General features: G+C 37.4%; 2 protein-coding genes and 1 pseudogene across 3 annotated transcripts; 2 read left to right on the top strand and 1 right to left on the bottom strand.

Annotated features, from left to right (window-relative positions):
• The first annotated feature begins 112 nt into the window (after window positions 1-112).
• On the top strand, window positions 113-8,725 carry LOC111410708 (3-hydroxyacyl-[acyl-carrier-protein] dehydratase FabZ-like). The gene is made up of 4 exons (XM_023041183.1): window positions 113-529; window positions 633-693; window positions 4,762-4,906; window positions 8,197-8,725. The coding sequence occupies exons 1-4, from the start codon at window positions 379-381 to the stop codon at window positions 8,446-8,448; spliced, it is 609 nt and encodes a 202-aa protein (XP_022896951.1). The 5' UTR covers window positions 113-378; the 3' UTR covers window positions 8,449-8,725.
• On the bottom strand, window positions 8,492-10,236 carry LOC111411484 (annotated as a pseudogene).
• Window positions 10,202-17,127, top strand: LOC111410709 (probable protein phosphatase 2C BIPP2C1). 2 transcript variants are annotated; one of them, XM_023041185.1, is made up of 9 exons: window positions 10,202-10,501; window positions 10,808-12,240; window positions 13,411-13,538; window positions 14,023-14,080; window positions 14,566-14,653; window positions 14,793-14,962; window positions 16,083-16,226; window positions 16,359-16,553; window positions 16,665-16,795. In XM_023041185.1, exons 1-8 carry the CDS (start codon window positions 10,285-10,287, stop codon window positions 16,506-16,508), a joined length of 2,388 nt encoding a protein of 795 aa, XP_022896953.1. In that variant the 5' UTR covers window positions 10,202-10,284; the 3' UTR covers window positions 16,509-16,553; window positions 16,665-16,795. The 2 variants fall into 2 exon arrangements, with proteins under 2 accessions (XP_022896953.1, XP_022896952.1); XM_023041184.1 differs by having other exon boundaries at window positions 10,203-10,501; window positions 16,359-16,487; window positions 16,665-17,127.

Below are 17,127 nucleotides of genomic sequence, written 5' to 3' on the forward strand. Positions count from 1 at the left end.
AAAACAATTTAAAAATTGAAGGTGAAATGTAGGCTAAACTTGTGGTCTAATTAGCACTAGCTATGAATTGGGGAAATTTTTTTTACAAGAATTTCACAGTTTAGCGTGTCACTATGCCTTCTCTTCGGTCTCTCCGCCTCCTCTTTGTCGCACTTCCCTCCCAACTGTCTACTCACGCAACTCACCCACTTGTCCGGCCCTCGTTATTCTCGCCCCATCTCCCCGTTATAGCATTCATTCAACACTACACTCGTCACTTTCTTCCCAAAACTCACATACTTTACATATACCATCAAAATAGCATCCACACCTCTTTCCCAACGGTTCTTCATTCCCAATCCGCACACCTCAATCTCCAAGAAAAGCATTGAGAATGCGATGCCGTTTTCTTTTTCCGCGAATCAAACCCTTAGTTTATCCAGATCCCGTATTTTTTCCACCCAATTTAAGAAGACCCACAAAATGTTTGTTGGTAACTGTGTTTCCACTAGCAATGATGGCACCTGTGCTGAAACCCCAATTGAACTGAGTACGTATCTTAGGATTGCATGTTGTGAATTTTTAATTTATCCTTTTATTTTTACCCTCTGAAGTTAGAAGATTTTCTGTTTTATTTGATTTTAATTTCTTAGAGTACCCGGCATTTCCTACTGTAATGGACATTGAGAAGATTCGCAAAATTTTGCCTCACCGGTCAGTGGAATTCATGCATTCCTGATTCTCATGTTATTTTAGTGAATTACTTGTTCTTGTTTATGCGGTTGTTTGATCATTTAATGTGGTTGTGATATTTTCATGCATTCATTTTCTCCTGTACCCTTTTATTAGTCTAGTAAATTCAATGAACATTGAACTTTAAACATGTTACTACTTACTCACTGTTATGTGAGAGGTAGCTGGGAAAGAGGAAGTACAAAACGACGAAGGGAAGAAGAAAACCAGACCGGAGGATGAAGGAGCACCAACAGAGTTAACTACCATTTCAAATGCAACGCCGTCATATGTGTTTAATTCAAACGGCGTCGTTTTACTCCAAATAAATGTATTAGTTAGACAACGTTCTTTGCTGCCTTCCTTTTTGTGAAACACGATTCCCACTATGAGTGTATATATACATCCATGTGCGAAGATCTGTAGGCTGTCAAATTATGTTATGCAGTTTCGGTTATTGGTGGATTGATTCTTCAATTCATTTTATCTCTCATCTCTTTTCAATGTTACAACCATTTTCCCCTCCTCAATTTCTATTTTTCTTCATTTAATTGGTTAACACTCAGCTCACTTCAGCTGAGATCAACTTCTGTTGAGTTACAATTAAGGAGGAACTGAATTTGGAGTCTGACTCGTGACAAAATGGTATCTGAGCAGAGAGCAAACGTATAATATTGGGCATTTACAAACCATGGATACACGGGCCAAAGTTGTAGATGACCATTTGTAGAAACTGGATTTAGAGGTTGCAAATCTGGGTAAAGCCTTCAAAGCTGTTACCAGCAAACTGGAGGCCTGAATGGAGTCCTCAGAGCAAACACTTCACGTACTTTGTCATAGGCAAGAAAAAAATTGAGGATGCTGTATGAGACATGAATCAAAAGAATGAAAAATTAGTGACTATAATGGCCCAAATGACTGCTGATTTTGAAACTGAACAGGAGAATGAGAGCATGGAAGGATCCATGACTAACATGAGATCTGGTAGTATGTTAACCATAAAAGGAAGTAGTGGTCAAGAGAATAGTAGTCGTGCTAGAGGTGAAATCAGGGGAGGAACTAATCTACCTAAATTTGATTTCCCACACTTTGAGGGAGAAGGACCTAGAGAATGGCCGAGGGAAGCCATAAAATACTTCGAACTCCACCAGATTTTCGATGAACTGAGGCTAGGAATGGCGGAGAAGTACTTGAAGGGGAAAGCAGATATATGGTTTGATGGGTTCGTTGCCAGTCAACCTGAAGCAGACTGGAGCTTGTTTTCTGAGGAGCTTTGTAGGATGTTTTCAGAAACTACTGGGAAAGATGTGGTTGAGACCTTTAGCAAAATTAAACAACTGGGAACAGATGAAGATAAAGGCTTTGAATCAGGAAGTGAGGAGATCATGGAGATATCCATTAATTCATTGGTTGGGAGGTGGAAACACCAAACTAGAGTTCCTGGAGTGATCAAAGGGAGGAAGGTGTCCAACTGGATTGACAATAGGAATACCCATAGCTTTTTTGATGAGAAACTAACTAGCGAATTGTAGTATGCCACTGATGGAACAACCAAGTGATCATTAGGGTAGTCAATGGTGAAAAACTGGAAAGTAACGCTGTATGTTAGCCAATGGTTTGGAATGTACAAGGCCGGGAATTTCTTTACAATCTCAAAACACTTAAGCTTGCAGGAAGTGACATGGTGTTAGGAGTAAATTGGATGACCAAATTTGGTCCAATCAACTTTGACTATGCAAATGGGTGTATCAGATTCAGGAATAATAATGAAGTGGGGGATTTGAAGAGTGAAATTCAAAACATCTTGTCAAAATGATGGGAATAGAAGGGATAGAGAAAATGTTAGGTAAGGACTATTATGGGATAGTGGGATAGTTATACACTATCAAAGAGGAGAAAGGTGGGGATATACCTAACAAGATAGTGGAGGTTATTCACAAATTTCCAAAGGTGTTTGAAGAACCAACAGAATTACCCCCTCCTAGGTCACATAACCACCATATTCCATGGAAAGAAGAGGAACAACCATTTAGGATCGGACCTTATATATGTCCTTTTATTTAGTAAACTGAAATAAAGAGGCTGGTGGTAGGGACGTGGAGATACAAATTAAACCAACAGTTAAAGGAAAACCTCTCACAAGCAAGTAAAAGGGTGAAGCTTTATGCTGATAAAATTAGATCAGAAAGGTCATTCGTAGAAGGTGATTGGGTTTTTCTGAAGCTACACCCCTATGCACAGAAGTCAGCGGAACACATAGCTGACCATAAACTAAGTGGTATGTGTTTTGGCCCATATCAGGTTATTAAGTAGGTAGGAGTAATAGCCTACCATTGGCATTACCTAAAGGTTCAAAAGTCCGTCCAATCTTCCATATGACACTACTGAAAAACAAGCTGGGTGATAAAAGTATGCCACTGTTGCAACTACCTGAAATTCGACCACTGTAGATAGAACATTACTCCCTTGCCATCTTGCAGTCCAGGTTGGTGAACCACAAGAAACACACAGCACTTCAATGGCTTATACATTGGTCAGGTACTCCACCAGACAGTATGACTTGGGAAGACTCAGATTGGATTAAATTCCAGATTCCTATATGTAGATCTTGGGGACAAGATCAAGGTGAGAGGGAGGGTTGTTATGTGCCTAGGAAGAACAAAACAACGAAGGGGAAGAAGAAAACCAGATTGGAGGAAGAAGGACCAACATAGTTAACTGCAATTTCAAATACAATGGCTTTGTATGTGTTTAATTCAAACGGTGTCGTTTTACTCCAAATAAATGTATTAGTTAGAAAACGTTTTTTGCTTCCTTCATTCTTACGGAACACAGTTTCTACTATGAGTGATATATGCATCCATGTGCGAAGATCTATGGACTGTCGAATTATGTTATGCAATTTCAGTTAATGGTGGATTGAATTTTCAATTCATTTTATCTCTCATCTCTTCTCAATTTTACAAACTTTTTTCCCATCCCAATTTCCTTTTTTCTTCATTTAATTGGTTAACATTCAGCTCACTTTAGTTGAGATCAACTTCCACGAGTTACGGTTAAGGAGGAACTGAATTTAGAGTCTAACTCATGACATTCACTCATCTTTAATGGGTTACTCAATGTTCACTCATCTTTCTATATAATTATCCGTCCACCACTCATTTAACTCTTATCTCTCCAAATGGATGGAAAAATAATCCTACATGGCGTGCTAACGGAGTTAACCATGTCCATGTCACCAAAAATCCTCCGACCAAACATGCTTTTATCTTCCTTAAAATCAAAATCCCCAATTCAAAGCCTAATTCCATACCCCACAAATCAGAAATTCCAATTAGAAGACACCGGCCCTCAGCTCCTCTGTCGACCCATTAATTCAGTGGGTCACAATGAGAAAATGACCCGGTCGGTGGTGCACCTAGTGGAGGCTGCACGGATGAAGGTAGAGGCGCCTAGCGTGTGGAGGCTGCTTGTCTTGCATATGAACAAGAAGAGCTACAACAGCTAGATGGTAAAATGTCCGAACAGAACACAATGACCCGGCCGACGGTGCACCCACTCTATGATGCTACTTGCCCATATCTTAGTACTGTTGTCACCTGTCGAAAAAATGGATGCTAGAAATGCCACGCTGACTTCGGGGGCCAATTTTAAAGAATGAAATTTGATTTCAAATGCATTGAGTTCAGGAGAGGGTTACTGGAGAGAAATGTCATGAAAATGGTTGAGGAGAAATTCCAGGTTGTCAAGATTTAATGACATGTATTTGCCACTTTGATTTCTGTTTACACACGTATTTTTCCATCTATTTGGAGCGATGAGAGATAAATGAGTGGTTAATGGGTAATTATATGGAAAGCTAAGTGAGCATTGGGTAATAAGTTAAAATGAGTGAGTAAGTAGTAACACTTTCGAAGTTTAATGAGTGTTTATTAAATTTACTCTTTACTAGTCTCTTGTGATTTTTTGTTTTGTTTTGTTTTGTTTTTGTTTTTTTTGGTTAAACATAATTGGTTTTAATTTCTGTTTGTTTTTTGCTTTGGGATGTAGATTTCCATTTTTGCTGGTAGATAGAGTTGTTGAGTACAATCCTGGGGTGTCCGCTGTGGCTATCAAGAATGTGACAATAAATGATAATTTCTTTCCTGGGCATTTCCCTGAGAGGCCAATTATGCCAGGTGTGCTCATGGTTGAGGTAAATAATTCAAGTTATTATAACTACAGTCTTTGTTGTGCATGGGCCATGGGCTGAGCCAGAAATTCAAATCAATGGGGGTATTATTTAACTAAGAATAGAAGTGTTTAAAACAAGGTAAACAGGTAAGAATTTCCCCGCATTACAATCTTCCCTGAGTCTTCATACTTCGAAAACGTTCTCAATATACATAGACGAAAGATTCTTTCCTTTTTTCCGATTTGAGAACACTTTTGTTTATTGCAACATCCTTGTACTCCATTATATAGTTTAAAAGAATAACTGGATGAGAAAAATGATGCATCTTTTATTGGTTTTGATACACAATAAAGATGTCTTAGTAGAATTGGTTAGAATGTCAAGGTTCATCAAAACTACTATAAACTAAAAGGGTTTTGTTCCACTAAATCTTTCAGTAAATATGTTGATAATTCAAAATGGAATAATCAAACAATCAAAGTACATTTATGTATTAAATTCTAACATAATTGAAAATAAAATATAAATTGACATGATAAAAAGACTCGTGTAATAAAGTTTTAATGTATTAATTATAGAATTTCATTTATTTATTTAAGTTGGCCCGGACACCCGTGGTAAAAAAAAAAAAAAAAATTATGTATACAAGACTCTAGTCTTGTGAAGAGAGTGCATGTTACTTTTATCAGTTTATGGTATGCTCAGTACGTTATGTGAAATATCCATTCAGATTAAATAGAGTGGCATACAAGTAGAATTTGACCATATGCTGGTTATTACAATAATATAAACCACGAGTCCATTATATGCAGGGAAATAGTTTATAATTTATGCGACCCAAAATAGATGTTTACTATTGGTTGTTGTCGATGAAGTCGGAAAGTTAATATAATGATTCTTTTCTTCCCAACCAGAAAGCTAAAAGTTCTTGTTATATGTTTATAATTTATGCTTCATGTTGAAACCAAATCCTTTTGTCTAGGTTGGCCTCAAACTTGATTGCCAAACTCCCCACAAGTCACCTTGCATTGTTTAAAAGTCAAAACACTAGCCTATTGATGAAGAGTTAGTCTCTACCTCTATGTCAGAATAAAAAATCCCGCTTTGACACTATTGCTTTGGAAGTGAATTCTTTGAGGGGAAGCTCAACAATTTTGATGGTCATAACAACAACTTATATATATGACAGAAATTAAAGAATAAGAACAGCGAAAAAGTATGGGCCAGAAATTGGGATACACAAGGTTTACATGATTTGAAAATTTACCTAGCCCTTAGGATCATGGAGGGGGAGACCAGTATTTCATCATCAAAGTATGGAGATTAAAATGAAGTATTTTCCCTCACAGTTTTGACTTTTGCAGCACTTGCTTTCCTCGGCCTCGCTTCTGTTTTCCCTTAAGCTCACAGTTTTGACTTTTGCACCACTTGCTTTCCTTAGCCTCGCTTCTGTTTTCCCTGAAGGAAGTTTTAACTTCTTGACTTGGCCACGTCTTCACACTTTTGTTGTTCTTACTTGTTTTACAAAAGAGAGAATCTCACACACAGAGAATTAACGGGTTAATAGCAAAAATTGTTTCAGGCCAACCATGCCATCTAATTTGTCAGAGTACAATTAGGTTGTGACAATAACTCATTTTCTTTGACACATGCCTATTAGAAATCTCAGCCCTTTCCTCATGTGGGCCAATATCCCAGCCATTTAAAATAACTACTTACTAGAATGAATGTTCTCTTTATGTATATGTAGAGAAAACACTGAATATTTGTCTTGATATCTTAATCTGACTTTGCAAAAAGTCCAAGCATTGGGTAGGGAGACTCAACTGATATATACAACCAGAAAGTTTTAATTTGGATTGGTTTTCATCCGATCACTATGTGGTTAAACTTAGTTGAGAAAGCGTGTGACAAGTTTAAAATGAAGTGTTCATTATGAATTTTATAACTAGCAGATAATCATGTGAATTCTTCAATGCAAACAGCAATTTGTCTTGTCAACACATACTTGTAGATGTTTTATTTGTATTGTCTTGATACTGAATGCTCTGCAGGTATCAATCATTTCTCACACTAAGCATTTTTCTGCTTACTCTCATGCTCTGTTCTTTGAATAAGTTAAAATAAAAGCTGTAGCTTTCTGTGAAATCAGGGAGGACGGTCAGTAGCTAAGATATGTGTACTAGAGCCTGAAGGCACCAAAGATTCATTTCCAGTTTCTCTGTGTAAGTGGAGAGGGCAAGGGTTGGGCATCTGTTGGAGCTTCTATTATACATTCTTGAATTGATGTTTTCGAGTCTAATGGCAGAACATATTGTCAAAAAGTTAAAATTTAGATTTGGAAAGTAATATGTTGAATTGAAATTAGAGGTGTGGACAGGATAAAGGAACACTGTGCAATTCTTGTAAGAGATGGTTTTGAGTTATGGTTCACTGCTGGTATCACCAGGTCATATATAAATATTCATATTAGTTTCTGGTCTGTTTGTAAATTGGGCTTGGTTGTGCAGTGCAGCCATTGACCCAGTTATTATAGATCCAAGGGGCGTTTGAGATGACTGAGTGCAGAAGAGCTATGATGAAGTGAGGAGTTGATTCCCCTACCTGTTTTGAGTGCTTCCATATGGCGGTAGTTTACATAGCAAGGGTTCTGCAACCAGCCATACATATCGAAGCACTGGTACAATAATAAAGAAGTAAAAAATGAGAGCCAAGTTTGAAAACTCGTTGATAGGTGGGTCGTTTTTACCATCTTGAGTTGTGAATAAGTATGATGACCCCTGGGAGGGGAATTAGTCACTTAGGTAAAATAAATTGTAATATTGCTGAAATTCTTACTCTGATAAAGTATTCTGTGCTCCCGGACTGGAAGCTTTTAAAGGTTATTGGATGGTGGTAGTATATAGTTCCAAAGTTGAGTTTGCAATTATTATCAGTACTTGATGGATAATAGTTTTTGGGATCCTTGTGAATTAGGTAGCATGAGTGCATACAGCTCTTTATTTTTCCCCTACGTGTAATACTTGTCGTGTTACTTGATCCTTTTTACCCTTCATTAATCAACTGTTCCTTGCCCATACTGACCAGCGACCATTCTTGTTGATAATTTTCCTAATGAAAAAGGTTCTTCAGACAGTTCCAACTTAAAGTGAAGTGGTTTCCTTTGATTTGTTTTTGGAAATAAGTGAGCTCCATTATCGCTCTTCTCATTAGCCTATCACACTTACTGTTTTTTTATGATTGTATGCCAACTTTTCTCCGAAGCATGTATTTTGCGAAAAAAGTAATGCATGTGTTACTGCTGGATTTAGGCAATGGCTCAGGTTGGTGGTGTGGTTATGCTACAACCAGAAGTGGGAGGCTCGAGGGAAAATTTCTTCTTTGCTGGAATTGACAAAGTAAGATTCAGAAAGCCAGTCGTCGCAGGAGACACCCTAGTTATGAGAATGACACTTGTCAAGCTGCAGAAACGCTTTGGAATAGCAAAGATGGAAGGGAAAGCATATGTTGGCGGGGAAGTGGTCTGCGAAGGTGAATTTTTGATGGCTATGGGCAGTGAATGATTATTTCCCACCAATATGGTCGTATTTTTTGCAGCACCAGTTGTTTTTTAATTTTCATCTCTCCTTGTCTCTCTTTCTGTATGTGTTGGGAAAACATTGTGCCTCTTTTTTCATTTCTTTTCCATTGGAGAGTTATCTAGGATTATTTTTTTTCTTCTAATGAATTGTTAGAGACTAAATATTGCAAGCTTAAAAGTAACTCCAGGTTACTTTAAACTAGATTTGTGTTATGTTTGCGTGCTTGAAACCTCACTTTTAAGTCACCTATTTTATCAAATATGATCTTCCCATTTATTTTTTTTACTCTATACGCTGTTGAAAGAAGAATGGGTTTCTATTGAAAAACAAAGAAAAGGGAAAAGGAGAAAATGTACTGTGTTGCTTTACTCTTGTTTACATTTCATTCCTGAGTGCTAAATGGAATGCTTTCACAGTAGAAATGGAATCTTCCAATTGAGATGGGAACGTTACTTCAGAGTTCTATTAGATGTTCTTTATAGGTGAATTGTTATTAATTCTCAGTCGTCATCCTGGTTTAATTGTTAAAACTGTGTAGGTTATTGCTTGGTTTTCAACTTTCCTTGATAGACTAGACAAGACACTGATTTTGTATGCTCATGTCATGTTTTGCTAAGCTTTAAAATAACTGTTTTTTATTTGATTAAAGTTGGAAATAAGTTACTTAATTTGACATTAAGACTTTTACCTCGAGCATTCAATTTTCTTTACTTTCAATGTGCAAATTACAAGCCAAGGGCACCAAGGGGTGTCGTCCCTTGCCCTGCCTCAAAATGGAAAATTAGCATAGAACATGGCAATTCTTTAGTGCTTGATTTCTGCAAGTTTCAATCTCTCGAGCTTCTCTGCATCTGGAATGTAAACTCCATCTTTCAATGTACCGGCCAAGCACAATGGATCAAAGAATTTGCCACCAGGGTAGCCTTGTTCTCCAGTAGCATTGGCAAAATTTTCTGCTGTTCTTGACCATGGAGTAGCCCATTCGACAGATTGGGACTCGGTTGAAGAAATCGACCACATCTTTTGCTCTCAACCGATCCCGTGAGGTGGAGCTTAGTTCTGAGGAGACTGCCAAAAGAGAAAGGGGCCACTGCACCAGGGGCTGCACCGGCTTCAAACAAAGGGATACCGCTCCAGTCCTGGCCAACAAAGATACCCACAACTACAGCCATTGCCCATCGGCCATGGATGAGCTCGGCTTCTCTGTATCATTTCAAGAATATTGGATCCTTTCCAAGGCCTAGTGGGTCGAATCCAAAGTCACCAGGGAGCCTGCAATTCATCATGTAAATTTTTAATCACTTCTTGAGTTAAAAGGGAATACATTTAAAGTGGAAGGAAATTTCATGGGCGATTTACGAGCCATCAAGCCACTCGGGGTCAATGAAGTTGCCACCACCTTTGACTGCAGGGATCCATGATTTCTTAGGGGCAGCAGCCACCACAACGAACCTCTTGTGAGGGACAGCACCAACCGCTCTGGTCGTGACCGAGGCAGACAACAAGGCCTGACTTTTGTTGCCACCAGTCAAGAATGTACATCCCAAATATATCTGAAGATTGATAGTGATATTCTAGATCGGACCTCTGAGTTTCTTCTTAAATGCAGAATGGCTATTAATTTCGTAAATTATGATACCAAATAAAGGGGGCCAATTCCCACCAATTTTCTTCAGACATAAAATTATCCACGTGTCCATTTCTCTCTCTCTCTCTCCACAAAAGAAACAGTCACTGTCGAGTCTCAAGATTACCATTTATTGCCATCATCTTTCTATCCCCAAAATGTTCACGTAAATCAATCAATTATCTTCAAAAATGGCTGATTTTTTCTGCAGTTTCTTGGATTCTCGATCTTTAATCACCAACTTCCAAATATTCTTCCCTCCAAAGACATTCGTCCCGACCATTCCTCACTTCCACAATCCAAGAACGACAAGGAGAAAAAGAAAACCACAACGTCTCACCCTGCTCTCCGAATCCAAATCTCCAACGTCCTCTTCCAGTCCAGACTATGATATCATTTCAATCCATGGTATGTCCTCGTAAAACTCAGTCTTATTCATATTTTAATTTTTAGTATTCTAACTAACGTTGACTACGCCAAACCATTATGGATAACAGGATAAGGGTTTTAGTTTTTCTGTTGAGTTGAGAATCTCTATAACAACACATTGTTTTATAATTATTGTGGATTCATTTCTTTATTCAACACTGTTGACCATATTATAATACGAGAAAGGGTGAAGTGGGAAAGTAAAGCTATAATCTTTTAGGAGTTTTTGTTTAATAGAATTTGAGACAATTAGTGTTGAGGTATTTTTGATGATTATGTTGGCAGAGCATTCTGATGGTAGCCTTTTGTTCCGCTTTGGAGACCCAAGTGAGATCGCGGAAAATGTGACACCGGCGGAGCCTGGAATTTTTAAGGAGATTAAGGAAAAAAGTCAAGAGGGATTTAGTATGGTGAAGGTTTCTGATGGAGATATTGAGAGAAAAGTGATTATAAAGAAACTAGATAAGGAAGTAAGGAGTGCTGGCTTGACCGAGGTGGTTAATAAAGGCAAGGAGAGCACTAGTGTTGTTGAGACAGAAAGTAAATCCAGTGAGAAGTTATCAGAAGATTCAAAGAAAGTTGAATTAGAAACCGATACAGCTAATTCAATAGCTATCAGCAATGAAAGCATTACTGTTGTTGAAAGAGAGGATGAGTTCAGTGAGAAATTATCAGAAGAGTCAAAGCAAGTTGAATTAGCAATGAGTGAAGCTAATCCAATAGTTATCAGCAATGAAAGCATTAATGTTGTTAAGAGAGAGGATGACTCAAGTGAGATGTTCTCAAAAGATTCAAAGAAAGTTGAATTAGCCATGAATGAATCTAATCCAATCAGTATCGGCAATGAAAGCGTCAGTGTTGTTGAGAGAGAGAATGAATCACGTGAGAAGTTATCAGAAGATTCAAATGACGTTGAATTAACTGTTCAGATTTCAAGTATAGATACAGAAGATTCTTCTGGTCGTAGTGCAGATTTAGAAAGTGTTGGATATGTGGAGGAATGTTCAAGTGAAAAGCACAAGGATGAGATTTCACCTCTTGGAAGTGTGACTGTGCTTGATGAGAGTTCTACAGTAGATAATGGTAGTTCTATTATGGGATCGGCAAAAGAGAAAATTGGTGGAGATATGATGCTTCAGTCGATTCACTTGAAGCCGGACCCTGTTAATGATTTACCTGATGAAATTGTTACTGGGGAAAGTACTGGGGAAACTATAGCAGCCACAAATATTTCTGCAAATAATCGGAGTGTGGAGGCTGGAACACGAATTGAGACTGTAGAAGATGGTAAAGGAAATTATAGGAGTTCAGTAACACCAGTTTCCCCTCAGTTGGAACTATCTACGAGCTTGTCTCGAGACACTGCGAATCAGAATTTGGAAATTGGAATGCCAGCTGAGATAAATAAAGATGGTAACACGAGTGATACGAATGCTGTGGCCATGTTCCCTTTCACAGAAGCTGCTGTTGATTTTTCTTCAGATTCAAAGGATCAGAATTCTGAAGCAACTGTTGATTCTTCTGAAGATTCTAAGGATAAGAAAGAGGGAACTGAGAATGGAATGCCAAGTAACACTGTTGAAGTTGGAAGTCAAAGTGATATGATTGAGGTAATGCCTATTTCCCAGTTGGAATCTGAACCAATTCTTGACAAGGAGGCAGATAATGATTCCATGGAAGAAGCTGCTGTGGCAGAGATGAATGAGAGCGTAGCAATGGTTAGTTAAGTCTCTTGAAGCACAGCGAAGTCGTTAATGAATTACATTTCATAATTGTCTTGTTACTTCTTGCATTCTATTTCCTGGATCTTATCTGTAGGAGAGTTATATCAAAGTCTTTGTTAAGACCCTACCGAACAAGTTAGAACAGAAATAGTAATAAGCAAAACTTTTATTGAAGATAAGGAAGATTACAGCAATTCCAACAGGTAACAGAAGCCTATAAAAGGCTGTAACTCTCAAACTAAATCCAGTCTCCGACTCTAAATTTTTGCCTCCCTCTCTTTCTCCTTCTACTTCTATTTATTGACCTCCTCTAACTAACTGAAACCAATTGTCCCTATTCTACCAGATTCTGTTACTCCAAGTCAGCTGTTCATTCCTTCTTCTGGGTCCTTCTAGAATAGGTAAATCGTATAGGAGGTCTATCAGTCTTCTTCATGGAACAACTCTTAGGGAGATTTCATTTTTTGTTGGGAAACTTGTATAATAATGTTTCTCCAGGTTAATATTCATCCACGCCAATTGAAGGTTGACTTGCTTTACTTCCACTGTCACGTACACAGTGCTTGTCAGCACCCAGAATTAAGCTTCTTAGTTCATGCATTGGATTTGTCGTGCTTCCCACTCACTGTAGTTTAGTCATTTTGGACAATCTGATGAAATTCTCAAAATAAAGGCAGAGGGGTGGATCACATTGCATTTAACTCCACCCACCACAACCTTAGACAAACAGCAAACAAGAGAAATGAAGGAAGACTAGAAAAGAAAATATCATGTAAAGTTAATGCTTTGAGGGAGGTGCGATCTTCGTATTGTGAACCTAATAATTCATTTAATCCTTCGGCGTTTGTAATGAAAAAGATTCTCATCAAGAAAACTCTTGTGCCTTGACAATGAAATTTATATTCCTATTTCCAATAATTTGATCTTCTGTGACGTCTTTCTTTCCGTTCTTGTTATGCAAAATCCATTGGGATAAAATTTCACATTTTCCAGCTGTCAATTTTATGATCATGATATGCAGATTTTTTGTTCAAAGCATATTTTGTTAACTCTCCTAATTTATTGCACCACAAATTTACTATGAGAGTTTTGATTTTGAAAGCAAATAGAATTCAGTCCTTCCATTTGAAGAATCTGACTGTTTTTAGATTTATGTTGTTACAGCTTAACAATTCGCAGAAGTCACTTTTGGAAACAAGGACTGATGATGATCACAGTGTGAGAAACAATGATTCTATAGAAGCAGGTTGTGAAGTGACAGAGCTAAAATCTATTGAATCTGTTGCAAGCAGGTCTCTCTCTCTCTCTCTCTCTCTCTCTCTGTGTACTTTCCTTCTTTGTTTTGCTAGCATTGTTATCTTTTAGTGTTTCCTTATTTTTCTTGCATGCATTGATTGGACGTGAATACAATGCTTTAATTCGTTATAAAAAAGAAAAGAAAAAATCTCTCTTTTTTAACAGAAAAGGACTTCAGTATAAACATTCAAGGTTCTTGAGTATTAAAACAACATCAAACATTTATTTTCCCTCAAGAAATGTATGCCTTCTGTTTGCTCCTGCAATCAAACTTTTATTTCTGGAAATTTAACTGTTTGAATTTGGCCTCATAAAACATCTTTGCATGTAGATCATATAATAAATTATTGACAGGATAGATAATCCCTGATTTTCTCTTTTTATAGCTCGGTTATTTGATTTAATACTATTGCCCTTCATTAGTGGCTCTGGAATACCTTTGAAAGTTTAAACACATCTAATGTATTTTGTTTTATGCAGAATAAAAGCAGATTTTGTTCTGTCTTCAGGTGCTGCTTTGTTGCCACACCCTTCTAAGGTATCTTATGGATATATTTTCCTTTAGCAAAGGCTGCACTTTATGTTGGTCTTGTGGTTTCTGCAACTTAAACCTGTCTTATTTATTGTCTGTGTATAACTTGAAACTTGGAAAGTGTAGAAGGAAAAAAAATTGTACTGTTGCAGTTTTCTGAACGATTTTAGCCCCTGTTTGGCCCCCATTAATTTTGATTATAATTTTGGGGGGGGGGGGGGGGGGGGGGAATTTTTTTTTTGAAAAATGTCTAATTGTAAAAGAATGAAAAGTTTTCAATTTACGTGTAATTATATTTTATTGAAGATTGTGTGGTTGAAAATAGGATAGAGAAAATTTTAATTTAATTTGATGAGATTTAATGAGAGCCAAACGGGGGCTTAGTTCACGTCTTGCCATGTGGGAATTGAATTTAAATCCTTAGTGAATTCTGTTAACCTTTTGGCATTGTAAGTTTGCTGGGAAGTAATTCAAATAATAATAAATTCCAGGTGTTGACAGGTGGTGAAGATGCATATTTCATCAGTGGCCAAACCTGGCTTGGTGTAGCTGATGGAGTTGGTCAGTGGTCACTAGAAGGTACTGCTTCCTGATATAGACCTGGAGGCTGTAGTCGAGCAATGAGTACTTTTAAGATGGTTTTACCCTGATAATAATATCTATTTGTAGTTGAATATTAACTGTCCAGGTTAATGTGTCATTGTTTTTTATTTTTTAGGGGTCAATCCAGGAGTGTATGCCCAAGAACTCATCAAAAATTGTGAAAACATTGTCTCTGACTGCACTGGAGATGCAGGGAACTTCCCTGTTAAAGTCCTTAAACACTGTGTTGGCAGAACACAGTCTCCAGGTTCCACGACAGTTTTGATTGCTCATTTAGATGGTCAGGTATAATTTATTCTAAACTTCCGGTGCCTCCTTTTGGTTAGTGATGCTAGTTCTTGTGGTTTGATTATTAGTGTGGTTAAGAATGATATGGAAATCATATCTATCAAGGTTATTCATAAGCAGTAGTAATATCATAACTATATGTTTGAATGCAAATTAATTAGCTATAAACTATCCATCTATATATATAGTTACCGTAGCAATTTTAATCACAAAACCAAGTTCTCAACCACATATTACAAAGCCAAAACACGTAAAATCTGTACACAAGGAACAATTGATATCAAACATGGAACGAAAAAGCTTAGGGCTCGGTTTTGCCTACGTTTCACCCAACAATCAACCCTCAGCTACACTGCCCAGTTTCCTTCACAGTATGAAGAAATATGACCTTAGAACCACGAAGAAAGCAAGAGTATCATTCACAAAGAATGGTGGAAGAACAAAGACTTCACAATGAAAATCAACTGTAAGCAGCCGAGTACAAGAAGAAGAGAGGCCGAGAGAGAGAATGAGAGTGAAGTGAGAGAATGGCTATGGTTCCCTCCTTTTATATGAGGACCCACAACCATTGATCAAGTTTTGATCCACAAGGGTCACAGTTAATACTCAAGAACAGCATTGGTCATCGAGCAATAACTTTAAAGTTGTTACATCTCTAAATGACACTTACTTGGGCTCAGGTCAACAGGCCAATTTTGTTGTGAAATGATCGGGCCTTAGAAACTCTTCAATTTTGGGCCAACTGTCGTGAAGTCCAATAAAGATACATTATTAACCTAAGGTTGTTTGGCAACAAAAGCTCAACAACTACACGCATGGAAATCATATATATGATATTGTTGACACTTCAACAGGCATTTAAACTTCGGTTCGGGATGTCAAGATACGAGTAGCTAATAACATGGTAAAGGGACGACTGACTGTACATGAACTCTTATATGATTTATCTTATATAAAATAAGAATCAATGTCGTATGTTATCAAGCTCTTGTAGGACTTGGCAATAATATGAGTCAATACTTTTGATCCTGAATAACACCGGCTCTTGTTAAAGAAGTGTCAAGAAGGCACAAGCTAAGTTCGTATTGATTTTAACGGACTTTCAATTTGCCAACAGGCTCTTCACGTGGCTAATATTGGAGACTCGGGATTTATAATACTGAGGCATGGTACTGTTTACAAGAAGTCTTCCCCTATGTTTCACGAATTTCATTTTCCGGTGCAAATTGCAAGAGGTGATGACCCCTCTTGTCTCACGGAGGTATGCTTTACCAAAACAATCTCACAATATTGAATCATCTTAGTATCTTCAAACCTTATGATAGTTCTGAAAAAATCTGATAAAAATGACTCCAAATATAATCTGAGAATTGTTGCATGTGCTTGTCTTCAGGAGTACAAAGTTGAATTAGAAGAGGGGGACGTGATTATTGCTGCTACTGATGGACTTTTTGACAATTTATATGACCAAGAAATTTCATCAATGGTCTTGGCATCATTAGATAATGATCAACCTCTGGAGGTGCTTAAACAAGATGTTTAACTTTCTGATAGAACAATGTTGTTACACGTGCATACGTTCACATACGTATGTATTTCAAGATGCAAATTTATAGGAGCTCAATTTCCTTTGGACCATATCGTTATTTAAAGATCCATGGCGTTTTTAACTCCACTTATTTTTTTGCTGTTTATTTAGGAAATTGCGGAGTTATTGGCAATACAGGCACAGGAAGTGGGTAGGTCTGAATCTGTCAGAAGTCCGTTTGTTGATGCTGCTCGAGCAGCTGGATACATAGGTTACACTGGCGGCAAGCTAGATGATGTGGCTGTTATTGTATCAGTGGTTCGAAGACAATAGAACTCTTACACAACACAAGGGTAGTGCTTGTTTGACACAGAGTACTAAAGATGTCCTCTTTTGTTTTTTGTTTTTTTTTTTTTTTTTTTTTTTTTTTTTTTTTTTTATTTTTTTTTTTTTTTTTTTTTTTTTTTTTTTTGTTTTTTTCATTAATACTATCCAGTGCCACTTAACGGAACATGCCATTAGTTTTATACTTTTTCCGAGTATGCATGATTATATAGTGGATGTATGTTGGCGTATTTCCTTTAAAAAGTTCCAATTTTTCATGCGTGAAATATTAGTTAAGGTCTATATGGAA

Source organism: Olea europaea, chromosome 15 (genome assembly GCF_002742605.1).
Source record: "Olea europaea var. sylvestris chromosome 15, O_europaea_v1, whole genome shotgun sequence".
NCBI lineage: Eukaryota > Viridiplantae > Streptophyta > Magnoliopsida > Lamiales > Oleaceae > Olea > Olea europaea.